This window comes from Geotrypetes seraphini, chromosome 16 (assembly GCF_902459505.1).
Source record: "Geotrypetes seraphini chromosome 16, aGeoSer1.1, whole genome shotgun sequence".
Classification (NCBI taxonomy): domain Eukaryota; kingdom Metazoa; phylum Chordata; class Amphibia; order Gymnophiona; family Dermophiidae; genus Geotrypetes; species Geotrypetes seraphini.
In genome coordinates, this window is record NC_047099.1 from 31,004,985 (window position 1) to 31,032,732 (window position 27,748).

Below are 27,748 nucleotides of genomic sequence, written 5' to 3' on the forward strand. Positions count from 1 at the left end.
CGACGATGCTGTGACTAGACTTTCCTCTGAACGCAGCCAACCAGCCTGCCAGCACACTTTGACGATTTCACAAAAAGGCAACAGAGGTGGGGGGACTTGTGAACTATGGGTGCATAAGTTTGTGCCAGTATGTCACCTCGCCAGACTTGTCAACCCACAACCTTTACTCACATTGGGGATGAGCGGCAGTAGTAGCAGCTTCAGGAAAAAACAATTGCAAGACAAATTTCTTTGAAGGCAGCTTTTAAACCATATGGTTCTCTGACCGTAAGCTTGATAATATTAGCCACTTTTTCTCAAGTAAATAGGTCCTGTAGACAGTTTCCCTGCTTAGCTTGGGGGGATGTTGTTGGCAAAGGGTAGTGTGTGGGGGGGGAGGAGATATGTTAATTTTGCAACTGGTTTGCTTGTATTCCACGTATCAGCAAAGGTGGAAAGAAGAGGAAACGAGAGCCAGCATGGTTAAAAGGTGACGTGAAAGAGGCTATTGGAGCCAAAAAAATCCTTTAAAGAATGGAAAGAGGACCCGAATGAAGAAAATAAGAAGCGACACAAGCACTGGCAAGTTAGATGCAAAGCATTGATAAAGAAAGCTAAGAAAGAATAGGAAGAGAAACCTGCAAAAGAGGCAAAAACTCATAACAATTTTTTTAGGTACATCAGAAGCAGAAAACCCCGTGAGGGAATCTGTGGGACCGTTGGATGATCAAGGAGCAAAAGGGGCACTCAGGGAGGATAAGGCTTTAGCGGAGAGACTGAATGAATTCTTTGCTTCGGTCTTTACGGAAGAAGATGTAAGAGATCTACCTGAACATAAGAAGTTGCCTCCGCTGGTCGCTCCCGCGGCGGCCCATCAGGTCCATGACCTGTAAAGTGATCCTTGTCCAAACCCTTTTTTCAAGGGTGATGATGCTGAGGAACTGAAAAATCTCGGTGAATCTGAAAGATGTACTAAGCCAAATCAACAAGTTAAAAAGTGATAAATCACCTGGACCAGATGGTATACATCCCAGAGTACTAAAAGAACTCACACATGAAATTGCTGACCTGCTGTTAGCGATCTGTAACTTGTCGCTAAATTCGTCTGTAGTACCTGAAGATTGGAGGGTGGCCAAAGCTACGCCGATTTTTAAAAAGGGTTCCAGGGGAGATTCAGGAAATTACAGATGGTAAACCTCACTTCAGTGCCGGGCAAAATGGTGGAAACAATTATAAAAATAAAATTGTGGAACATGATTTAATGAGATGGAGTCAGCATGGGTTCAGCCAAGTGAGATCTTGCCTCACCAATTTGCTTGACTTCTTTGAAGGTGTGTATAAACATGTGGATAAAGGTGAGCTGGTTGATGTACTGTATCTAGATTTTCAGAAAGCTTTTGACAAAGTTCCTCATGAGAGGCTCCTGTGAAAATTAAAGAGTCATGAGATAAGTGACAAAGTTCAGTTGTGGATTAGAAATTGGTTATCGGAGAGAAAACAGAGGGTAGGGTTCAATGGTCATTTCTCTCAATCGAGAAGAGTAAACAGTGGAGTGCTGCAGGGACCAGTGCTATGTAACTTATTTGGTTCATAGACAACAACGCGGAAGACAAAGGTGCGCGCCGACAACTGAGCGCAAGATGGAGGCGTGCGCCGAAGAAAATTACTGTTTTTAGGGGCTCCGACGGGGGTTTTTGTTGGGGAGCACCCCCAGTTTACTTAATACAAATCGCGCCGGCATTGTGGGGGGTTTGGGGGGTTGTAACCCCCCACATTTTACTGTAAACTTAGCTTTTTCCCTAAAAACAGGGGAAAAGTGAAGTTTTCAGTAAAATGTGGGGGGTTACAACCCCCCAAACCCCCCACAACGTGGCGCAATCTGTATTAAGTAAAGTGGGGGGGTTCCCCCACACCCCACCCCGTCGGAGCCCTAAAAACAGTAATTTTCTTCGGCGCGCGCCTCCACTTGCGCTCAATTGTCTGCTCACGCCTTTGTCCCGGCGCGCTTTTGACCTGACACCAACTTATTTATAAATGATCTGGAAATTGGAACGACAAGTGAGGTGATTAAATTTGCAGATGACACTAAACTGTTCAAAGTTGTTAAAACGCATGCGGATTGTAAAAAATTGCAGACTGGGCGTCTAAGTGGCAGATGAAATTTAGTGTGGACAAATGCAAAGTGATGTACATTGGGAAGAATAACCCAAATCACAGTTACCAGATGCTGGTGTCCACCTTGGGGGATAGCGCCCAAGAAAAGGATCTGGGTGTCATTGTAGACAATATGATGAAACCTTCCACCCAATGTGTGGCAGCAGCTAAAAAAGCAAACAAGATCCTAGGAATTATTAAAAAAGGGATGGTTAACAAGACTAAGAATGTTATAATGCCTCTATATTGCTCCATGGTGCGACCTTACCTGAAGTGTTGGGTTCAATTCTGGTCTCCTTATCTGAAGAAATATATAGCAGGATACTAAGGGAGCTCAGAGAGGTTCTGGCGAGTCCTATTAAAGACTTGTTCAACAAATCTCTGGAGACGGGAGTGATTCCTGGGGATTGGAGGAGAGCGGATGTGGTCCCTATTCATAAAAGTGGTCACAGGGATGAAGCAGGAAACTACAGGCCGGTGAGCCTCACTTCAGTTGTTGGAAAAATAATGGAAATGTTGCTGAAAGAAAGGATAGTATATTTCCTTGAATCTAATGGGTTACAGGATCCGAGGCAACATGGCTTTACAAAAGGTAAATCGTGCCAAACGAACCTGATTGAATTTTTTGATTGGGTGACCAGAGAGCTGGATCGAGGACATATGCTAGATGTAATTTACTTGGATTTCAGCAAAGCCTTTGATACAGTTCCTCATAGGAGGCTGTTGAACAAACTTGAAGGGCTGAAGTTAGGACCTAAAGTGGTGAATTGGGTCAGAAACTGGCTGTCGGACAGACGCCAGAGGGTGGTGGTTAATGGAAGTCGCTCGAAGGAAGGAAAGGTGACTAGTGGAGTCCCTCAGGGTTCGGTGCTGGGGCCAATCCTGTTCAATATGTATGTAAGTGACATTGCTGAAGGGTTAGAAGGAAAAGTGTGCCTTTTTGCAGATGATACCAAGATTTGTAACAGAGTAGACACCGAAGAGGGAGTGGAGAATATGAAAAAGGATCTGCAAAAGTTAGAGGAATGGTCTAATGCCTGGCAACTAAAATTCAATGCAAAGAAATGCAGAGTAATGCATTTGGGGATTAATAATAGGAAGGAACCATATATGCTGGGAGGAGAGAAGCTGATATGCACGGACGGGGAGAGGGACCTTGGGGTGATAGTGTCCGAAGATCTAAAGGCGAAAAAACAGTGTGACAAGGCAGTGGCTGCTGCCAGAAGGATTCTGGGCTGTATAAAGAGAGGCGTAGTCAGTAGAAGGAAGAAGGTGTTGATGCCCCTGTACAGGTCATTGGTGAGGCCCCACTTGGAGTATTGTGTTCAGTTTTGGAGACCGTATCTGGCGAAAGACGTAAGAAGACTTGAGGCGGTCCAGAGGAGGGCGACGAAAATGATAGGAGGCTTGCGCCAGAAGACGTATGAGGAGAGACTGGAAGCCCTGAATATGTATACCCTAGAGGAAAGGAGAGACAGGGGAGATATGATTCAGACGTTCAAATACTTAAAGGGTATTAACGTAGAACAAAATCTTTTCCAGAGAAAGGAAAATGGCAAAACCAGAGGACATAATTTGAGGTTGAGGGGTGGTAGATTCAGGGGCAATGTTAGGAAATTCTACTTTACGGAGAGGGTAGTGGATGCCTGGAATGCGCTCCCGAGAGAGGTGGTGGAGAGTAAAACTGTGACTGAGTTCAAAGAAGCGTGGGATGAACACAGAAGATTTAGAATCAGAAAATAATATTAAATATTGAACTAAGGCCAGTTACTGGGCAGACTTGCACGGTCTGTGTCTGTGTATGGCCGTTTGGTAGAGGATGGGCAGGGGAGGGCTTCAATGGCTGGGAGGGTGTAGATGGGCTGGAGTAAGTCTTAACAGAGATTTCGGCAGGTGGAACCCAAGCACAGTACCGGGTAAAGCTTTGGATTCTTGCCCAGAAATAGCTAAGAAGAAAAAATTAAAAAATTTAAATTGAATCAGGTTGGGCAGACTGGATGGACCATTCGGGTCTTTATCTGCCGTCATCTACTATGTTACTATGTAGCAGTACTAGAAAAGGTTAAAAGAAGAGCGACCAAGATGATAAAAGGGGATGGATCGCCTCTCGTATGAGGAAAGACTAAAAAGGTAAGGGCTCTTCAGCTTGGAAAAGAGACTACTGAGGAGAGATTTGATTGAAGCCTACAAAATTACATTACATTAGTGATTTTTATTCCGCTTGTACCTTGCGGTTCAAAGCGGATTACATAAGAAGAGAACTGGACATTTCCAGGATGGTACATGACAATAGAGAATACAGTTTGAGGATAGAGACTTAATAACAGAATGATAGTAAAGACTTAATAACTTCGGAAGATGTTTTGGACGGCAGTGTTTTGGTTTCTTGGGGGATGGGGTGAGGGAGGTTAGGTAGATTGTATATGCTTTTTGAACAGCAGTGTTTTGATTTCTTTACGGAATGTCTTGAGGTCTGATGTTGTGGTTAACAATCTGGTGATGGAAGGTTCGAGTTTTGCAGCATGTGTTGCCAGGAGGCTATCATAAAGCTTTTTGCGGTGAGTACCCTTGAGTGGTGGGTATGTGAATGATGTCAGTTTTCTTCTTGTTCTGGTTGGAAGGTTACGGTTTAGGCGGTCATTTAGGTAGGTGGGTGCAGTACCGTTAATTACTTTGAAGAGTAGACAGTATAGTTTGAATTGAATTCTGGCTCGAATCGGTAGCCAGTGTGAGTCTAGGTAGGCATTGGTGATGTGGTCAAATTTTCCGAGTGAGTAAATTAGTCTAAGGGCTGTGTTCTGAACAGTTTGAAGTTTTTTGATCATGTTTGTGGGGCATGGTAGATAAAGGATATTGCAGTAGTCCACGAGACCTAGTACCAGGGATTGTACAAATCCTGAGTGGAGTAGAACAGGTACAAGTGGATTGATTTTTCACTCCGTTAAAAATTACAAAGACTAGGGGACACGTGATGAAGTTACAGAGAAATACTTTTAAAACCAATAGGAGGAAATATTTTTTTCACTCTGAGAATAGTTAAGCTCTGAAATGCGTTGCCAGAGGTTGTGGTAAGAGCGGCTAGCGTAACTGGTTTTACGAAAGGTTTGGACAGTTTCCTGGAGGAAAAGTCCATAGTCTGTTATTGAGAAAGACATGGGGGAAGCCACTGCTTGCTCTGGAGTCGATAGCATGGAATGTTGCTACTCCTTGGGTTTTGGCCAGGTACTAGTGACCTGGATTGGCCATCATGAGAATGGGCTACTGGGTATGATGGACCATCGGTCTGACCCAGTAGGGCTATTTTTATGTTATGTTCTTATCTATTTGGAGAGGTTTATTTGACTTGGGGGTTTTCCCCCCTTCATTTAAAAAATATGTTTGGTCTCCTTCCCTCGGTAATAGACTCAGTTTGATGAGTTTATTCTTTAGTGGACTCTGATACTTATTTTGGTTTTCTGATAATTTTGAAATCATTCTAAGGACTTGTTAGTTTGATGGTCTCCTTCCCTCACATCAGTCTCTTTTTCCAACCCTTCCTTCATCTATCACTGTCTTCCACCCCTTTCCCACTACTCACCACTTGTACTTGGTCCATTGATAAGTGTGGCATATTTTATTGTAGAAATCGGTTCTGCATCCCCAACCCTATATGTCATGTCTGTCTGTCCAAGTTAGAATGTAAGCTCTTCCGAGCAGGGACTGTCTATAAATGTCAAAATGTACAGCGCTACATACGCCTTTCAAGCGCTATATAAGTGATAAAGTAGTAGTAGTAGAACTTGATTGTGTGGGATTCATTATAGTTGTCTTTTCCTTTATTTCTGTTGGTATAATACAACGAAACAATACAAACTTCAAATGGTATTATATACACAAAATATGAAACTATTGAAAACCATTTACACAATATCAAAAATGGACACTACTTCGATAGTCCAACTTATTGATTAGATTTACTACTTAAGTAATTGGATTTAATAGTATGACTGTTGACTTTTTGATTTAGCTTCTAATGGGGACAAGCCTCAGACTTAGGAGAACATGTTTCCCAAAATGGGATTACTTAAAGAGAGAAACACATTACACTTCCCCCTCCCCATTCGCGGTTTTGGTAATCGCGATTTCACATATTCGTGATTTTTTGGGGAGGGGGAAAAAAAGAAAAAAAAAAAAACATAGTTAAGTCTTCCCCCTGGCATCCCGGCCTTACCTGGTGGTCTAGCGGGCTTTCAGGGCAGGAGCGATCTTCCTACGCTCCTGCCCCGTGCAGATCGCCATTAGGAAATAGCTGTAGGGAGTTCCCGTCGTAGTCTCGAGAGACTATGGGAACTCACAGCAGCCATTTCCTAATGGCGATCTGCACGGGGCAGGAGCGTAGGAAGATCGCTCCTGCCCCGAAAGCCCGCTAGACCACCAGGTAAGGCTGGGGAGGCGGGGGTGGGTCAGAACCGGATATTTGTGGTTTTTCGCCATTCGCGGTCTGGCTCTGCACCTATCCCCCGCGAATCCAGAGGGAAAAGTGTACTCTCTTATCTCCTTATAACATCACCAGCTATTACCCCACCTCCCTACCAATACAGATAAATTACTATTTTATTCTATCTCTATTTTTTTTAAATACATTACATTAATTTTAATAAATCATTCTAAATACTATGTCTCCTCTTTTATTAATTTAAATCCTTAAAAATTTATTAAATTTAAATTACAAAAACTATTTTGGTATGGGATATATATTACTTGAAATAGATCAGCATGCCATTTTTGAAACTCAGGGCCAACTCGTATCAAACCATATATATTACCTAATCAAATTCAATCAAGATATCTCATCTCAAATTCTTATTTAATTTCACTGCAATTCATTTCCTCTTATTGTTAATTATAGTTCATCCCATTGTTTTCATCAGTTCATGTATCTTACATATTTCACTAATTACCACAAAATTTTTAACAAATGTTACTAATACTTAAAGTGCATAATATAAAGTGCTCAGTCAAAAAGTCAACAGTCATGCTATTAAATCCAATTACTTAAGTAGTAAATCTAATTAATAAGTTGGACTATAGAAGTAGTGTCCATTTTTGATATTGTGCAAATGGTTTTCAACAGTTTCATATGTTGGTATAATACACACCCACCCAGGGGGAGGGAGGGCGGGAGGGGGTATTTCTTTTGTATGGTTCTATTCCCTTATGAAAATGTTGGTTGGTGGGGTTTTTTTTAATGTTGTATGCCGGATTCTGATTGATTATAAGTGCGGCGGCAAAGAAAGCTAACAGGATGTTAGGCATGATAAAGAAGGGAATAACGAGTAGATCAAGGGAGGTCATAATGCCGCTTTATAGAACAATGGTCAGACCACACTTGGAATACTGTGTCCAACACTGGTCTCCATACCTGAAGAAGGATATAACATTGCTGGTGAGGGTGCAGAGGCGAGTGACGAAGCTAGTAAAAGATATGGAGAACTTGAGCTACAAAGATCACCTCAGAAAACTGGGATTATTCACCCTTGAGAAGAGAAGACTGAGAGGGGGTCTGATAGAGACTTTTAAATTGTTAAAAGGAATCAACAAAATGGAGCAAGCTCACTCACCAGCATGGGGAAAGGATGGAGAGCAAGAAATAGCTTTATTCACATTGGCGAATGTGACCCAGACTCGGACCAGAGGTCAAGGCCTGAAGCTGAGAGGGGACACGGCCAGGACAAACGTCAGAAAGTTCTGCTTCACACAGCGAGTGGTGAACGCCTGGAACTCTCTCCCGAAAGAGATGGTGGAGGAAACCACCATTCTAGGATTTAAGGGAAAATTGGACGCACATCTTCTTGCAGGACACATTGAGGGATACGAGTGACTAATGTAGGCACCAGGGTATGCCTGTCTGAGCCTCAGCGTGTGCGTATCACCGGACTGGATGGACCTCGGGTCTGATCCGGTGCAGGCATTTCTTATGTTCTTATTGCATTTTTGTTAGCTTTAGAAACTCAATAAAGATTTAAAAAAAAAAAAAAAGTTCATGGTTTAGCAGCAGTGGCCCTCACTCTGAGATATGGGGAGCCTTTAAGAGATAATCAGTGGTATCGTATACGGTTGGTGTTAACCTTCTCTCTCTGGTTTAAGTCTGCACCACTGAATGGAACCAGCCAACTTGATAAAGTTGCCTTATTTCCTACTATTTCTGCCGCCCGATATGCCAAATGTTGTTAATAACCAGGTAAATATTACACCCATGACTTGCATCAGTCCCTCGTGCATTTTATCTGATTACTGTTCGTTGGACATCAGACTGTCTGGCCAAATGGTCATTAGGTTCCAAGTTTTATTTTGCAATGTTTCTTTTTCTTGTTAAGGCATAGGAAGTAACATTTCGGCAAATAGCATAAAGTGATCCACTTGGAATAGAAGTAATGCTGAGGGCTGGAACCATCGTTATCAAAACAGCTCATAGTAACATAGTAGATGACAGCAAATAAAGACCCGAATGGTCCATCCAGTCTGCCCAACCTGATTCAATTTAAATTTTTTTATTTTTTTTTCTTAGCTATTTCTGGGCAAGAATCCAAAGCTCATTGCTTTCTGGCAGCCTCCGATTGTACTGTACAAATCTATACATTGTAGTAAGAACATAAGAAGTTGCCTCCACTGGGTCAGATCAGAGGTCCATCGCTCCCAGCAGTCCGCTCCCGCGGCAGCCCATCAGGTCCATGACCTGTGAAGTGGTCCCTGACTATTCCTATAACCTACCTCTACTTCTATCTGTAACCCTCAATCCCCTTTTCTTTTAGGAACCTATCTAGACCCTCCTTGAACCCCTTTAGCGTGCTCTGGCCTATCACAGCCTCCGGGAGCGAGTTCCATGTGTCCACCACCCTCTGAGTGAAAAAGAACTTCCTAGCATTTGTTCTAAACCTGTCCTTTTTCAATTTCTCCGAGTGCCCCCTTGTACTTGTGGCTCCCCACAGCCTGAAGAATTTGTCCCTGTCTACCTGCTCTATGCCCTTCATGATTTTGAAGGTTTCTATCATGTCTCCTCTAAGTCTCCGCTTTTCCAGGGAGAATAGCCCCAGCATTTCCAATCTGTCAGCGTATGAGAAGTTTTCCATACCTTTTATCAGCTTTGTCGCTCTTCTCTGGACTCCCTCAAGTACCGCCATGTCCTTTTTGAGGTACGGCGACCAGTACTGTATAATGAAGATTAAAATGAGCTCCCCGGGCGATTCTCCAAAGGAAACACCTCTCCATAGATGTGGAACTGAGGCCGACATTTAGTGGCAAGGTCTGAGCTGTTGTAGCTTTACTTTCCTATCAGTGCCTGAGCGTTGATTGACTTAGGCACCGACAGGAAAATAAAGCTCAGACCCGCCATCAAAAATTGCCCCGATTCCCTCCCACCCCCCACACTCGGATTCTCTTTCTGTTCTTATTCGCCTCTCTTTTTTTTTTCAATTTGAACTCAAGATTGTCTGCTCTTTTTTTTTTCCTCTTATTTGTACAAAGTTCTCATTATTATTATTTAATATAATTCAGAACGTAAACCGCTGAGGTCAGTAATAGGTGATGCGGTATAATAAACATGAACATCCTGTTTACAGCAATTGTAATTCGATAGATTACTCGGGAGTGGAAATGAATTGGCAAAAGTGTGCGTTTACTCTCTCCCCCCCCCCCTTCCTTTTTTTTTCTCCCTTTTCTCATCTTGGCTGAAATCCAGTCTGACGGACTGGAAGCTTCATTTAGCAGGGCCCTTTAGAGTAGCATATTGGCAAACTGTGTGCCACACGAGATTTCAGACGTGCCCCAGGACAATAGGGAAGAGGAGAGGCACCAGCCCCAGCCGACTGCCTACAGGATGTACCTCTCGGTGAGAGGCACGTCCTGAAGGCAGTCAGCCACCGCCAGCACCTCTCCTCTTCCCTAGTGTCTCTCCTTTCTGCGCCTCTTCTTTTTCAACACCCCCCCCAAAAAAAAATAAAAAAATGATTCTGGCAACAGCAGATTATAAAGTTGGCAATTATTGTATGGGAGGAGCAGCCAGGTTTGACCAATGATATGTGATCTTGTGAAAGCAAAAAGGATTGGGTGTTCTGTGGAAACAAGTAGGGGAGATGCCACTACTCTTTCTGGTGACGTCTCCTGATGGATCCACTATGCCAGTGCTATCTATCCTCTGGCAAAGTAGGCCTTTTGGATTACTGAGCATGCATTAGTAGGTAAGGGGAGCCGCACTATGCAGGGGAAAGCCCAGGAAGCCAAAAGGCCTACTTTGCCAAAGGATAGCATTGTCATAGTAGGTCCATCAGGAGACATCACCAGAAAGAGTGACATAAGAACATAACAATTGCCATACTGGGACGGACCGAAGCTCCATAAAGCCCAGTAACAGTGGCCAACCCAGGTCCCAAGTACCTAGCTAGATCCCAAGTACTAAAACAGATTTTATGCTGCTTTTCCTAGGAATAAGCAGTGGATTTCCCCAAGCCATCTCAATCATGGCCTATGGACTTCTCTTTTAGGAAATGATCCAAACCTTTTTTTAAACCACGCTAAGCTAACTGATTTCACCACATTCTCTGGCAATGAATTCCAGAGTTTAATTACACGTTGAAGAAATAGTTTCTCCAGTTTGTTTTAAATCTACCGTACTTCTTAGTAGCTTCATCGCATGTCCCCCTAGTCCTAGTATTTTTAGAAAGAGTGAACAAGAGATTCACATCAACCCTTTCCACTCCACTTGTTATTTTATAGACCTTTATCATATCACCCCTGAGCCGTCTCTTCTCCAAGCCGAAGAGACCTAGCCACTGTCTACAGAGAACCTTAGTTACAAGCAAACAATTCCACTTTCTTAGATATAACTATTTAATCTGTGCACTGATGCGAGCAGATCATATTATCTCCCTAAAGAGAGAGTCCAGACTCTGAGCTTGTGGATGATCAGAAGTTAGATTAATGGGCCTTGCATACCTGCCTGTTGCCTGAACAGGGTTGGGCCTCAGCCCTTGAATGTGGTTTATGTGACAATGACAATGACTCATTTGTAACGCCTGGTTCCTCATGAGCTGAAGCTGTTAAATAAACAAGAGTCTAGCCGAACTTATTTGAACTTCATCATGGTTGCAAGTAGGCAATATTATACCAAGTCCACTTTCTTCCACAGTGCCTGTATACTCTGACTCATCTCCAGAGAGCGTGGGGCATCGACCAAGGGCCCTTCAGGTGACAAAGTGACAGAAGCTGCTGTGGGTGAGTCTTCCACTTGTGTGAAGGTTTCAGGGGGAGCAGACAGGGTTGAGAAGTGGGCTCTATTCTTGGCTCTGGTTCCTGCGGCAGTGCATCTGAGAGTCCAACAAGTCGCCTAGGAAAGGGATTTTGAATTTAGCTCAAACCTTTTTCAGGCACAGCAGTCCCAAAGGCAGAGAATGACATGAGGATGAATACCCAAGGGACGTGGACAGGGCCTACAGGGATGGGAAAAGATCTCATGGGGACGATGACAGAGATAAACTTTGTCCCAGTGTCATTCTTTAATTAAACTTGAGATTAGTATCAAAAGTAAAAAAACTTAACACATCTTAGACAATTGGCAACTGAATTCAGTGATTAAAACAAATTGCAGAAGCTGCTTTTGGATTTAAATGAACTACTGTTATATGACATCATTTGTGTCTTGTCGGCCTTTGATGTTCCAACAAGAGTCTTGTTTACTGATCAGACTCCTGCCATCTGCAGCATCCATTATGTGCCTATCTGCTTAAGCATCTTACTGTTACTGCAACAGATTATCGTCATTGCTGCCATCAAGAAACATTCAAACATTGAATAGGCAATTATTTTCCTGTTCATTCACTACACAGTTTAGGTTCTCTTCATCCATGTCTGAAAGACAATCCATTTACCTTCCCGGATGATGTGAAAATATAGGCAACTGACTCATCAAAACCAGATCGAAACAGAAGACTCTATATGTGATTTCCAGTGCAAACAGCATATGAATCTGAGTCCGGACTAGTGGGTTTATGAATCTTCACCCACAAAGACTTGGCAGAAGTCATCTACTTTTTCAGCTCCGCCTCCTTGTGTCACTGGGCAGTGCTCTCTCTCCTCAGTTTTTTCTTCTGCAAGCAAAGTGCAAAAGTGCTCTGCTTCTGAATTTTTATTTTTGGGTTTTTAGTCCGATGTTTGAGGCTTTTCAAGGCCAAAGTGGTTCCCAGTAGTCCTGGGACAGCTCTGCCTGAGGGATGCTGCAGGCTCTGCATTCAGAGTTCTCTTGCTGGGCGGGCCACCCTGTTCACAGGGCACCTGCTTGGCCAGCCTGCCCTAACACGATTCAGCTCAGGGTTCAGTCCCTGTGAGCGTCTCTCATTCAGATCTTATAGAGAACTTGAGTGCATGCTGTATTTGGCCCACATGTTGGTCTGGGCGCTGACGGCTGCGTTCTTCCCCTGAAGAATTGAGAGGCCCAGTGGCGGAGAGGGTTACAGGCTATATAGTCAGGGTAAAAGTAGCCTGAAGAGACGAGCCTTAAGAGTATTCCTGCTTGTTGGAGGCGGCTGAGGTGAAAGCTGAGACAGGCATGGCACACGGCAGCTTTATGAATACAGACAATTACTGTGTATGAGAGATATTGGGGTGAGGTTTAATTAGGGGTTTTTGAAGCACTCCTGGGGCTTCCTTGAGGGTCCCCTACCCCACCCCTAAAATCCCAATTTTAGTATTCTTTGATGTTTGTTGTGTCTCCCTCAGGCCATTTTTGGCGCAAATTTACTGCCTCTGCGGCCATTTTGGGTTTTCCTAATTTCATCTGCCACAAAGCTATTATACGTCTGAGAATCTCTTGCTCGTTATATCTCATAGACTCGTGGTGGTGGAGGAGAGTGGCTCACAGGAAGGAGACATGGAAAGATCAGCCAAGAAATACATCAGCAGTGAGGAAGAGGAGCTGGTGAGTGTCCTGTGATCATGACTCTGGCCTAGGTGGGAAGGGGAGGGAGACTGCAGGTATTGCCAGAATCAGCACAAGAGTGGCCATCAGGTGATTGCTTAGAACAGGGCTGCCCAAATCCGGTCTTCGAGATCTACCGGCAGGCCAGGTTTTCTGGATATCCACAATGAACACGCATGAGAGAGATTTGCATACCAAGAAGGCAGTGCAGGCAAATCTCTCTCATGCATATTCATTGTACATATCCTGAAAACCTGGCCTGCCAGTAGATCTTGAGGACCGGACTTGGGCAGCCTGGGCCCAGAAAGTTATCATATATTTATAAGAGAGATCTGGTGCCTGGTATTTACCTTTTGCCTCAAATCTTAAGTTGAAAGAGTATCCACAAGGATACACGTGTATAATAAGCAGGGCCATGGAGTCAGTAAATCAAACCTTCTACTTCAACCGATGACTCTATTTTTACACGGTTCAGCTCCAAATCTGACTGAGGGCTTTTTTTTGAGGGGGTTCTGAGTACCAGTATCTTTTCCATTGCTTGATTAAAAAAAAAAATAAAATATGACCCATGTTCCTCAAGTATCAATTAAAGAGTTCAGGTTCTGCACACACAGTGCTGCCTTTTCATGGGCTGTGTGACTGATTGCAGAGGGCCTGGGCTACTGTGGATCCCTCCACTCCTGAAGAATGGCCTGGTATTTGAGTACTTGCTCCGGTTTTGCTAGAAAAAAAGCACTTTACAAGCTAGAGTGTGAATAGAAACATAGAACGTAGAAATAGACGGCAGATAAGGGCCACGGCCCATCCAGTCTGCCCACCCCAATGACCCTCCCCTACCTTTCTTTGTGAATAGATCCCACGTATCTATCCCATTTGGCCTTAAAATCAGGCACGCTGCTGGCCTCAATAACCTGAAGTGGAAGACTATTCCAGCGATCAACCACCCTTTCGGTGAAAAAGAATTTCCTGACTGACCTTACCCCAAATTGTTTCCGACTCTTCAAGAAATCCCTTAATAAAGCTTGATACCATGATAAAGTTTAACCCCCCTCTTACCATCCCCTCCCTAACCCCAGATCCTACTTTTCCCTCTCTTGGAAACCTTCTCTGATCTAACATTGTAACCCTTCTTCCATAACTCTTTTTGTAATCCGCTTTGAACCGAAAGGTAATGGCGGAATAGAAATCTGTAATGTAATGTAATAACCCCAATAAGAACCCTGTGACACACTGCTATGTAGGTTATGTCCCTTGTTTTGAGAACTTTGCACAACTAGAAAAGAAGACACTACAAAGACCAACTGCAATAAAAGAAGCTTTCATTTACGATCTAAAGTTTGTGGATTTTCTTTTCTCGTGGGTGCAGGAGGTACTGGGGTTTCAGCCGTGCCACTGGAAGTTGTTGCTGATCTCTCTGGGTACCCTCTGTTCCTTTGGCTTCCTCCTCCTCTTTCTCTACTGGTTCCCGGAGTGGAGCGTGAAGTGGACCTGTTACGAAGTGCCACTCCAGGATGCTTGGGTCCTGCTTCTGCATGCCACGGTGAGACTGGACAAGGGAGGGGGGGAGGGGTGGCTGAGAAGTAGGGGGAGGGAGGAAGAAAATGGGAACTTTCATCAAGAAAAGAGGAATAGATTTGGAACACTAGGGGCAGAGAAACGGGGGAGAAGAAAAGGGTTTGATGGATGGGGAGAAGGACAATTTGATAGCTAGAGGTGTGAAGAATGAGGGTTACATGGTGAAATAGATAGTGTCACGAGATAGGACATAGCTACCTGTAGATTCTAGTTCCTCTGTCTCTGTGCCACCACTTTTTGTGACTTGCATTTTTATTTTCCCCTTCAGGATGAGTTCCACAGTTGGTTCCGGGTGAGAGTTCGTACCCTGACTGCTCCAGGTTCTGACCCCTTGGGCTTTCCTGAGCATGGAGAGACCAGGGCACCCACGGACCATACTGCTCCTACCCCGCAGATGCAGACCTTGGAGTATAAGCAGGGGCTTCCTCCAACAGTTGGTGTCCTAAAGCAGAACAAAGTAAGGAGAGAAGGACAGAAAATTCATTTGTCCTTTTCACCCAGTTAACTTGACACCTGGAGCGAGATTCAGCAAATGGCCCTGAATAAATCAGTGTTCACTCAGTGCTCAAAGATGAGCTCCCATTACACCTGCCGAAACCAGATGTATGTATTTATTTATTTAAAAAAGTTATATACCGTATTTTTTGCTCCATAAGATGCACCCTAGATTTAGAGGAGGAAAGCAATAAAAACAACATTCTGAACCAAATTCTCCCTGCCAGGCTCTGCACCCAACCCCACACTCCTTGCCAGGCTCTGTACCCTGTCCCCCCTCTGGTGGTCTAGTGGAATGCTGGGACGGCCCAAGGCAGGCAGGCCTAGTGGCCTAGTGACAGGCAACTGGGGAAGGCAGGCCTAGTGACAGGCAGGCAGGGCCCCCGCCCTGGTTCTTTTAAAAAATTGCTTCCGTCTAGCATTGTATTCTGCGCTGCTGCCCTTCCCTCCGGCTGACTCCTCTGGCAGCGTCAGAGCGGCGATAAGGCAGGTGCAAGCTCATTCTGAGTAGGGACCGTCAATTGAAGGTTCACTGTACAATTCCATAGACAGGATTAGTACTAGTGGATCAGCCTCTCTTACCCACAGGCAGCAGAGCAGACTCGGCCAGCTGACTCACGGGGATAAAGGGGACGCTGAAGCTGAAGTCGGTGGCTGAGAAGAGCATGTTGGTGGTGGAGGAGCCGTTCGCTCTCTTGTCTGCCATGTCTAAGCTGCTCTTACACGTCTCCACATGCAGTGAACCAAACAGCCAATCCGACGCCAGTTCTCAACGCACACAGCCAATGGGACTGCACAACGGGACGGGTCCGATCCAGTGGAATGGCCCACGGCAGCAACTCACTCGAGCAGCGGAAGCTGAAGCGGCGGTGAGAGCATCCGTGAGGGAGAATGCCAGGCGGTGGGGATTGGCTGCTGAATCCCCTTGGCGTGGTGCAGGAGCTGTTCGGTGAGCGGTGTGGCAACCCAGAAATCAGGAATTGGGACCCGGGAAAGACTTAGGCTGTTGGAGCGAGAGGTGGGGGGGGGGGTTTGGGTATTCATTCCATAAGACGCACCCTTATTTCCACCCACTTTTGGAGGGGAAAAAAGTGCATCTTATGGAGTGAAAAATACGGTACCTTGTACAACTAGGTGGTTTACAGAGTATGAACATAAAAACTTTGGAATAAACATGACAAAGCAAAATCTTAAGAACATAAGAAATGCCTTCACCGGATCAGACCGTGGTCCATCTTGTCCGGCGATCCGCGCACGCGGTGGCCCATTTAGGTACTCCTTTTTGGAGACCCGGATTTCCCGTATCCCTCAATACTACTCTTAAAATAACGCACTGTGCCACTGAAAACCTTTCACAAAGATGCTATAACAAACCAATTGCATTTTCAATAATTTTTAAAATCTTAGCCGGTCAGAACACAGCCGTAACTGTCCCGCCAATGCATTCCATAGCTTTAATACCTGCAATACAAAAAGTAGCGGCTCTGGTTTCAGCATTTCTTCCTCGCATTATCGGTTCCAACCACTTTTTTTTTTTTTTTTTTTAACATGTTTATTAAGAAGCAAACAGACAAACAAATCCAATGCATGTAAGCTGTGAACAAGATCCATAAACAGCACAAGGAAAATACAGAGTACAGCCCCCCCCCCCCCCCCCCGTCACTATATAGGGAGGTGGGAACCCCACCCAGACACCAATACAACACAGTCCAAACAAGGCCCCAATCCCAGGGACCAGCTAAAAAGAAAAAAAAAAAAAGAAAGTATGAAAAGCAACTCCCACAATTTTTTAAAGAAATCTCCTACATACAATCAAACAGATAAAGATCCCTCCTCCCCCCAAACCCACCCTCCCCAGCGGCCGAAGGAAAGAGAAAGAAGAGAATAGAAAGAGTAGAAAAAGAAACGGAAACAAGGCAACATCAGGAAAAAGAAACCAGTCAGCCTCATGAAGCAACAGCATCAACAAGTACCTGATCCCACAATGACCCATATAAGCTATGATGGCCTACGGTTGGTTCACCGAGGCTACGCCTCTCTCAGTGGGCCAATTCCTGAAGGCTCCTCATCCATCCATTTATGAAGTATTCCCCGTTTAGCTACAAGGGAAGCAACATAAACAAAACGCCAATGGACAGTGTTAAATCCCTGATCCAAGAACTCCCTGTCATAACCTAGCACCAATATGTTCCAACCACTTTTGATGTTCAGATTGCAAAGCTCTATTAGGCTGTTAAGGTCCCACCACACTAGTTAAGTACCAAGGTGCTCGGTGGTAGACAGTTTGATGAATTACAAAGCAATTTTTTTCAAAACAGGTGTAATATGGGCTGTTTTTTCAACACACATAGAAACATAGAAGATGACGGCAGATAAGGGCCATAGCCCATCAGGTCTGCCCACTCTACTGACCCATCCCCAAGTCTACTATCCTAGGGATCCCACTCCTGGTGACAGGTTCCCTTGGCTTAACCCTCTAAGGGATCCCACATGGGCATCCCATTTGCTCTTAAATTCTTGTACGCTGTTTGCAAAATTCAATAAAGGCTGGTACGTGGTCACTGATAGGAGTCTCACTCAAAACCGCAAAACAACAGAAAGCCTCGGTGACGGGACTAAATCGCGCGAGACAATGGCGCGCAGACAACTGAGCGCAAGGTTGACGGCGCGCCGAAAAAAACCACTATTTTAAAGGGTTCCGACGGGGGGTGTTGGTGGGGAACCCCCCCTATTTTACTTAACAGACATCGCGCTGGCATTGTGGGGGGTTTGGGGGGTTGTAACCCCCCTCATTATACTTGAAACCAAACTTTTTGCCTGTTTTTTAGGGGAAAAAGTTCAGGTTTAAGTATAATGCGGGGGGTTACAACCCCCCAAACCCCCCACAACGGCAGCACAATGTCTGTTAAGTAAAATGGGGGGGTTCCCCCTCCCCCACACCCCCCTTCGGAGCCCTTTAAAATTGTGCTTTTCTTCGGCGCGCCGTCAACCTTGCGCTCAGTTGTCTGCGCTCAGTTGTCGGCGCGCCATTGTCTCGCGCGATTTAGTCCCATCACCGAGGCTTTCTGTTGTTTTGCTGTTTTGAGTGTGACTCCTATCAGTGACCACGTACCAGCCTTTATTGAATTTTAGTTGTAATTAGCGTTTTTTGCTGGCCTTCCTTTTTGAGTCTATTCTTTCAACACCCGTAACCAACCTTGCTGCTGCATTTTGTAATTCCCAGTGTCCCTGCTATAATATAACATTGCGCACAGATTTTACAAACGTCCCTTACCCGCCCATGCATCTCCCATGGCCTCGCACCTTTTAAGGCGCATTGTTATAGAGCGGAACGTAGCGAGATGCGCTTGTAAATTCGATTTGGTGTCAATGGGCCCAAATTAGTCAATTGGCCAGTTTAGTTGGGTACACATCTTAGATCGTTGCCCAGTTTTGGGCGCCATATGTAAAATCGGAAGGATGACTTCTTGAGCGTGGGCACTTATACTCCACTGTGTTTCCAGTAACAATCCCCTGCCCAGCTTCTCCTTTCTTTCCCTCCAGACCCGATATTTCATCCACCACAATCTGAAGTTCCTGTGGGACCCAAGGACACACTGCTTTCGTCGCCTGACTGCGCTGGAGAAGGATATGCCCTGCTCAGCCATTCACCACCGCCACGGGGCTGGGCTGAGTCGGGCAGCGCAAGAATATCGGTGCGTGTGGGTTCAGTATTTTGCTAGGGGAGGGGGAGGTTGGGCTTCGTCAAAGAATTTCTCTTTCTCTTCCAACTCTTGAACTTCCTCTCCTGATCTGTGGTTGAGCAGAGGGAGGTGCTGTTTATTTTCTGTATGCTGGCTGCCGTTACTGATTGGCCCCCAAATTCCTCCTGGGTTCCTGTGCTGTGCCCTTAAGAACATAAGAATTGCCATACTGGTACAGACTGAAGGTCCATCAAGTCCAATATCCTGTTTCTAGCAGTGACCACCCCAGATCCCAAGTAGTAAAACAGATTTTATCTTGCTTATCCTAGGAATAAGCAGTGGATTTCCCCAAGTCATAGATGGCCTATGGACTTCTCTTTTAAGAAATTATCCAAACTTTTTTTTAAAACCTGCTAAGCTAATCGATTTCACAACATTCTCCGACAACAAATTCCAGAGATTAATTACATTTTGTATGAATAAATACAGTATTTTCTCAGGTTTGTTTTAAATCTACTAATTGGTAGCTTCATCTCATGCCTCCTAGTCCTAATATTTTTGGAAAGAGTAAACAAGCGATTCACATCTACCCTTTCCACTCCACTCAGTATTTAATAGACCTCTATCATATCACCCTGAGCTGTCTCTTCTTCAAGCTGAAGAGCCCTAGCTGCTTTAACCTTTCCTCGTAGAGAAGTTGTCCCATCCCGTTTATCATTTTTGTGGCCCTTCTCTGTACCTTTTCTAATTCTGCTATATCTTTTTTGAGACATGTCGACCAGAATTACACATAGTATTTGAGGTATGGCTGTACCATAAAGCGATACAAGGGCATTATAACATTTTCATCTTTGTTTTCCATTCCTTTCCTGGTAATTCCTAGCATTCTATTTGCTTTCTTAGCCGTCGCCGCCACACATTGAGCTGAGGATTTCAACATATCCTTAACGATGATACCTAAATCCTTTTCCTAACGTGGGACCCTACATCACATTTCTATAATTTGGGTTCTTCTTTCCCATATGCATTAAGTTTCACTTGATCGCATTAAACGTCGTCTGCCATTTTGATGCCCATCTCCAGTCTCACAAGGTCCTCTTGCAATTTTTGACAGTTCTCTTGCGATTTAACAACTTTGTGCCATCAGCAAATTTAATTATCTCACTAGTTATTCCTATCTCTAGATCATTGATAAATATGTTAAAATGCAGCAGTCCCAGCACAGACCGCTAAGAAACCCACTGTTTACCCTTCTCCATTGAGAATATTGACCATTTAGACCAGGGGTCTCAAAGTCCCTCCTTGAGGTCTGCAATCCAATTGGGTTTTCAGGATTTCCCCAATGAATATGCGTGAGATCTATGTGCATGCACTGCTTTCAATGCATATTCATTGGGGAAATCCTGAAAACACGACTGGATTGCGGCCCTCAAAGAGGGACTTTGAGATCCCTGATTTAGACATACTCTCTGTTTTCTATCTTTCAACCAGTTCTTAATCCATATTGAGACATTACCTCCCATCTCATGTCTCTCTAATATCCTCAGAAGTCTTTCTTGGAGTACTTTGTCAAATGCCTTTTAAAAATCCAAATACACGATACCAGCTGGTTCACCTTTATCCACATGTTTATTCACCCCTTCAAAGAAATGCAGTAGATTGGTGAGGCAAGATTTCCCTTGACTAAATCTATGTTGGCTTTCTCTCATTAATGCATGCTTATGAATATGTTGTGCCATTTTGTTCTTCTACCTGCGAGTCTAAAAAGTGCTGACTCTAACCCTGCATTTCTCCCTGGCTCTGCAGGAAGCTCTTCTATGGGGCTAACCAGATTGAAGTGAAAGTGCCTTCAGTTCCAAAATTGCTCATCAAGGAGGTAAGACAGTGGGTGCATTGCCAGTACTGTAAGAATACAAGGCCCTGGTATGGTACCCTAGTTCAGGATGATGTATGTGGCTCAGGAATTGTGATTTAAACAAGCCAATTTGAGGAGGACCCAAATTATACAGTTTTAACAATACATATCTTTTGTTTAGCCTTTGGAGACCTCTTTTAAGGTGAAAATCTTTTTACTGTTTTGGCTGCTTCTAATGTTTAAAATAAAAATTGCTATCGGGTCATTTTCATATTTTTTTTTTTCATTTGAAACCACGTCAATCGTATTATATACCCTCAGGGCGCTTCTTTTATGCTTTTTATTCTAAATTTTTAACATGGCGGCTTTAATTTTTTTGCATTTTTCATTGGGCGTATTTTTACTTTCACTTTTCTTTTTTTTATCTTTATTCATTTTTCAAACTTACAATAAGTGCATTAACAAGTACAGTCATTTGAACTTAGACAAAACACTTAATATTCAGCAATAAATCAAATTATAAAGTTTATCTCCCTCCCCCCAACCCTTTCATATCATGTGTTAAACACATATATCGTTTAATACTTTCATAACCATTAATCGTAACCATTAATTAAAGATCTTAACCCCCCCCCATCATCAACTTATAATATTAAGGGAAAAATGGAATCTAATCATTACAATAATTTATTAATGGCCCCCAAACATCTTGAAATTTATTAAAATTCCCTTTCTGTGTGGCTATTGTTTTTTCCATTTTATATATGTGACACAACGAATTCCACCAAAAACTGTAGTTAAGTCTCTTCCAATTTTTCCAATTGCTTGTAATTTGTTGTATGGCAACCCCTGTCATAATAAGTAGAAGCCTATTATTCTTAGATGATATTTGGCTCTTAGCCATCATTTCACTTTTCAAATTTCAGGCACAGACCACTATGGAAAATTTGTACTGAGTCAGAAATGACTGTCTGGTGTAGAGGTTTGCACGGGAACGGGAATCCCCCCCCCCTAACCCACGGGACTCCCACGGGGACCTTCCTCTAGCCAACAAGACTCCCACGGGGATAGAAGGCTTTGGAAGCAGGGTTCGTCCATATAATATAATGGATACGTAAGCCTTAGTAAAAGAGGGGGTTTATAAGTTAATTACCTGAACAGAAAACAAAAAAAGGGTTCCACCAAAGAGATTCCACAAGGAAAACAGCAAAAGAAACTGTGGAATTGATGATCCTGTCAGAAGTAATTGCTGCTTTTTAAGGGGACGGGCGGGGATGGAGGTAATTCCTTGTGGGGATGGGTGGGGACGGAGAGGATCCTGGCGGGGATGGGTGGGGACAAAGAGGATGCTGGCGGGGAAGGGTGGGGCAGAGAGGATCCTGGCGGGGATGGGTGGGGACAGAGAGGATCCTGGCGAGGATGGGTGGGATTTCTGTCCCCGCACAACTCTCTAGTCTGGTGCCTTTGATAGAAGTAAACTGGTATTTTTTAACTAGAGAATTTTACTTAATGTAGTGGAGTATATGGTTGCTTTACTTTTGAAGCTTGGACTATAACATCTGTTTTGAAGAAATTACACTATTTACCAGTTCTGTTTCGGGTAAAACATAAGGTTATCTCTGTAATCCATCAAACACCATGGTATTTTCAGCAAGTCGTGGCGCTCTATAAGCCAAATAGATCCTTACGATCTGAAAATAAAAGGTTATTAAAGCCAAGAATGCAGGGCAACTATGCAGATACCAAGTGAGGTGTTGAGATGTGGAATGCTTTGGTGGGTCACTTGCGATTGTGGGTTGATTGACTACAATTTAAGAACCGGCTAAAACCGCAGTTGTTCGTCACCGCGTTTCTGTGACCTATTAGTTGTTGTTTAAACAGAAGAAACTACTCATCTGTGAGAATCTTAAGATTTTAACCCCCACCTTTCACAAAAGTGTAGCGCGAAACAGCTCTGACGCTCATAGAATTCCTTTGAGCTTAGGAGCTGTTACCGCCGCAGCTGGCACTAAAAACTGCGCTACGCTAGTTTGTTATAAATATTATGTTTGTTTTTATCTGACGTGAGCCGTTTAGTCCTTTAAACGGCATAGAAAAATTTTAAATAAATATGATCCTCTCTTTTGTATTTTCATTTTAGAAAATTACCGAAGACTTAACTGAGATTCAAAAATTTATTGGGATGTAATCATGGCTGGTTGATATGTTTTTGCCAGAGGTTGTGGTAAGAGCGGATAGCGTGGCTGGTTTTAAGAAAGATTTGGACAAGTTCTTGGAGGAAAAGTCTCAATAACAGACTATGGAAAGACACGGGGGAGGCCACTGCTTGCCCTGGATTGGTTGCATGGAATATTGCTACACCTTGGGTTTTGGCCAGGTACTAGTGACCTGGATTGGCCACCTTGAGAACGGCTACTGGGCTTGATGGACCATGGGTCTGATCCAGTAAGGCTATTATGTTCTTATGTAGCTCACGGTGTTTGTGCAGGGTTTTTTTTCTTATTTTGTTATCTGCATAGAGCTGGAAGGTTTTGCGGAATAAAAATAGTGTATTATGTCAACTTTATTGAGGGGTAGCCCTTTTAGGCAGAGCATTTGCTTATTAAGTGACCTGTACCAACTGGCCCTATCAATTTGGAATAATGGTGTTTGCTCCTGTCTAGTATAATTTAGGAAAAGTAAAGGTTCTACTACATATTTAAAATTCTCATTATGTCTTTTATTTTAGCTGAGACGTCAGGGGTTTAAAAACCCAGCAGGTGCGACCATAGTAGCATTCTAGATGATCACCTTATGTAGAAGTTTATCTTTCCTGTTTTTACTATGATTTTTTGTTTAAACAATTTTTATTGATGAAAGAGAGCATAGAAATACATATAAGAAGGAACATCAATAGTATAATAAAGCAAAGATCAACAGAGGTGATTTTCAAAAGGCTTTCGACAAGGTGCCACATGAAAGGCTGCTCAGGAAACTGTGGAACCACGGGGTGGGAGGGGATGTGCACAGATGGATCGAGCACTGGTTGTCGGGTAGACTGCAGAGGGTCGGAGTAAAGGGACAATACTCTGACTGGCGGGGAGTCACGAGCGGTGTGCCACAGGGATCGGTGCTGGGGCCGTTACTCTTCAACATATTTATCAATGACCTGGAAAAAGAGGCAAAGTGCGAGGTTATAAAATTTGCAGACGATACCAAACTGTGCGGCAGAGTTAGGTCTAGGGAGGAGTGTGAGGACCTGCAAAGGGACCTGGACAAGCTGGAAGACTGGGCAAACAAATGGCAAATGCGCTTTAACGTGGAAAAATGCAAGGTCATGCATATAGGTAAAAAGAACCCGCTGTTCAAATACAAATTGGGGGGGGCATTATTGGGAGACAGCAGTCTTGAGAGAGACTTGGGTGTGCTGGTAGATGCATCACTGAAGCCATCTGCACAGTGCGCAGCAGCCTCGAAAAAAGCCAACAGAATGCTGGGCATCATAAAGAGGGGCATAACAACCAGGACGCGGGAAGTCATCATGCCATTGTATAGAGCTATGGTGCGTCCACATCTGGAATACTGCGTTCAATATTGGTCGCCGTACCTCAAGAAGGACATGGCGGTGCTTGAGAGAGTCCAAAGGAGAGCAACGAAACTGGTAAGAGGGCTGGAACACTGCCCATATGCCGAGAGGTTGGATAGGCTGGGGCTCTTCTCTCTGGAAAAAAGGAGGCTCAGGGGAGATATGATAGAGACCTTCAAGATCATGAGGGGCATAGAGAGGGTGGATAGGGACAGATTCTTCAGGCTGAAGGGGTCAACAGGCACGAGGGGGCACTCGGAGAAACTGAAGGGAGATAGGTTCAGAACAAATGCAAGGAAGTTTTTCTTCACCCAAAGGGTCGTGGACACTTGGAATGCGCTACCGGAGGAAGTGATCAGGCAGAGTACGGTACAGGGATTCAAACAAGGATTGGACGGATTCCTGAGGGATAGGGGGATCGTGGGATACTGAGAGAGGTGCTGGGATGTAACACAGGTATAGAAAGCAAACCAAGTAATAAGTATAGAAATCCGACCAGGTCGTGCATGTGCAAGACCGGAGGGTTAGGACTTCGATGGGAAGATAAAACTCAATGGGAAACCAAGGTGGCAAGGGGGCCCCTTCTGGTGTCTCAGACAGGCCGTGACCTGTTCGGGCCGCCGCGGGAGCGGACTGCTGGGCAGGATGGACCTGAGGTCTGACCCAGCGGAGGCACTGCTTATGTTCTTATGTTCTTATGTTCTTACAACACATTGAATCCACAAACTCCATCGTTAATAACCAAGTTCCCCCTTCTCTGCACCATTCTCCCCCCATCCCCCCAATAGCAAAGAATCTATAGCCAATTATCTCAACCAATATCCAAGACCTTGTGTTCTTATAGGCCCAGGAGAACAGTCCTGACAATCCCCCCATCTATTCCCTCCCTTAATATGATTTTAAATATGATTCTTCAGTTTCACATATGAGGGTTATATTACATCTTTTGTCTTTCATTACTGCTTTGTGTGCAGTGGCGTACCAAGGGGGGGGGGGGGGCGGTCCGCCCCGGGTGCAGCTTTAAGGGGGTGCACAGCCGGATAGGTCCGGAAAATTCCTGGGCTGCAACGGCACTCAGCGGCATCGGCACGCCTCCCCACGACGGCACTCAGCGGCATCGGCGCCCCCCCCTGCCCTAAGACAGCACTCAAGTTCGGCCTCCTTCTTCTCCCAGCATCAGCAGAACTTCAGATCGGCAACAGGTGCTCAGTCAAAAGCTTCCCCTGACTCAGATTCCTGTTTCCGCCCAGGCAGTTCAGTCAGGGGAAGCTTTTGACTGAGCACCTGTTGCCGATCTGAAGTTCTGCTGATGCCGGGAGAAGGAGTCCGAACTTGTGTGCTGTTGCGGGGCAGGGGGGGGCGCCGATGCCGGTGAGTGCCGTCGCGGGGGGGGGGGTGCCGATGCCGCTGAGTGCCGTCGCGGAGAAGGGGGGGCGCTGATGCCGCTGAGTGCTGTCACGGAGGGGGGGGTGCTGATGCCGCTGAGTGCCGTCGCAGCCTAGGAATTTTCCAGACCTGTCCGGCTGTGCATCCCCCCTAAGGCTGCACCCAGGGTGGACCGCCCCCCCCCCTTGGTATGCTACTGTTTGCGTGACTTCATTTTCATTCTCTTTTTTTTTTTTTACTAAAGTGTTTTTTTAAATTTGCTCCCATTTCATTGCATTTTATAGGTTGAATTATCTACAGTTTGTGAATATTATGCCTGAAGCAGGCACTGAAGGGCATGTGGTCATTGTAATCCAATTCAGTTTCCACTATTACTTAGGGTTTGTTTTAAATAAAAACTGATAAATCTCTTTAAACTCGGTCTCGAGTTTTATCTCTGGTTATTAACAAATTCTCATCAAATCCCGATCACCAGCGACATATACTCGGCAGTAGAAAAGATTTTAAAGGAAAAGATGTTTTCTTTGAAGACCATCAAAAGCGGCACTCGGGATCAAAGAATAATTTGCATTGAGTCTTCGCCGCAAGCTTGACAACGGCTTTATGAGACAATATTTAGGAATCAGCCTGAATTAATTTAAAGATAAGTTTTGATAGTTCTACTTTTTTCAGATGTTAATATAAGTTATGATTGACATAAAATTATGCAGTGGAAAACTGAATAGTGATTAGCCGATGAGGAAGGTAGCGACAAAAACTCGGTGTAAATTGTTCTTTGATCCTGAGTGCCGTTTCTGATGGCCTTTAAAATCTTTTTTACTGCTGAGTAAATGACTCTGGTGATTGGGATTTGATGAGAATTAAATAAAACTGAGGCCTAAATCACCAGAAACTCACTTTTGTTTGCTGTCCCGTGATTTGCTGGTAGTCTCTGCGCATTTTGGGGGGGACTTTTTTTTTTTTTTTTGCTGTTATTTTAATTCCAGGAATCCCCTACATGGTTCCTCTCATGTAACCAGACTCACCGGATCATTTGCTCCCTGCTCCATCTCTGTGGTCCTGCTTTACTCCAGTACACTGTCAAAGCCTTCTCTGCTATCTTGACTTCCTTTTGGGGGCCACCTCACAGCCCTCTCTCTCTAGGCTGATTTCCTCCATGTGGTCACCATCCTCTCCTGCCAACCAGCTGCCAACACTGACCAGTGAGAATTGGATGCAATATTATGATTTCTGACCATCGTAGCTGTGCTTTAAGACAGTGGTGGGCAATTCCAGTCCTTGAGAGCCCCAAGTCGGTCAGATTTTCAGGATATCCACAATGAATAGGCATGAGTGATTTGCATGCATTGCCTCGTTGGTATGCAAATCAATCTCATGCCTATTTATTGTGAGCATCCCGGAAATCTTGAGCCCTGGAATTGCCCACCCCCGCCTTTAGGGGATTCAGACAGAGCTCACAACTAGAAAATGACACGGGGACAAAATTTTCCCCGGTCCCTGTGAGTTTTGTCGCTGTCGCTGTCCCTGTCCCATTCCTGTAAGCTCTGCCTTAACCGCACAAGTCTTGAACACTTATGATTTTAAAGTGTTTGAGGCTTGTGCAGATGAGGATGGAGCTTGTGGGGACGGGGAAAAGTTTGTCCCCGTGCCATTCTCTACTCACAACTCAGGTGTCCATACAATCAGCTGACATCACTTCCTCCCTCCCTCAGTAGGTAAGCAGTTTTTTGACATCAACATTTTAAGGCATCAGACCTCAGCAACTCTTAACCATGGATTTGGTGGCTTGTCCGCATGGCTGTAACCATAGCTATGGTATCTCCCTAACATCAGGTGCTTTTTTTTTGCAGGTGCTGAATCCCTTCTATATTTTCCAAATCTTCAGTATTATTCTGTGGTCCTGTGATGATTATTATTATTATGCCTCTGCCATCTTTCTTATGTCTATGATTTCCATCTGCGCCTCCCTCTACACTATCCGGAAGGTAAAGAACTGTTTGAGATTTAGCTACTGGTAGGGTTGGGGAAGCAGGAGGGAATGGACCTCACCTGAGTTGAGGGTTGCTATCCCAGTGCCACCTGCTGATTAAAGAGTAGGCAGGGGCTCC

General features: G+C 44.4%; 1 protein-coding gene across 3 annotated transcripts in view; it reads left to right on the forward strand.

Annotated features, from left to right (window-relative positions):
* LOC117350195 (probable cation-transporting ATPase 13A3) overlaps nucleotides 1-27,748 on the forward strand; it is a 127,331-nt gene that overhangs the window by 16,170 nt on the left and 83,413 nt on the right. For all 3 annotated transcript variants that reach the window (XM_033924291.1, XM_033924293.1, XM_033924294.1), the window contains exons 2-8: nucleotides 11,297-11,382; nucleotides 12,994-13,081; nucleotides 14,448-14,621; nucleotides 14,925-15,113; nucleotides 18,695-18,846; nucleotides 20,641-20,710; nucleotides 27,491-27,625. In XM_033924291.1, coding sequence (XP_033780182.1) covers nucleotides 13,034-13,081; nucleotides 14,448-14,621; nucleotides 14,925-15,113; nucleotides 18,695-18,846; nucleotides 20,641-20,710; nucleotides 27,491-27,625 — 768 coding nt within the window. In that variant the 5' untranslated portion in view covers nucleotides 11,297-11,382; nucleotides 12,994-13,033. The remainder of the gene's footprint in view (nucleotides 1-11,296; nucleotides 11,383-12,993; nucleotides 13,082-14,447; nucleotides 14,622-14,924; nucleotides 15,114-18,694; nucleotides 18,847-20,640; nucleotides 20,711-27,490; nucleotides 27,626-27,748) is intronic.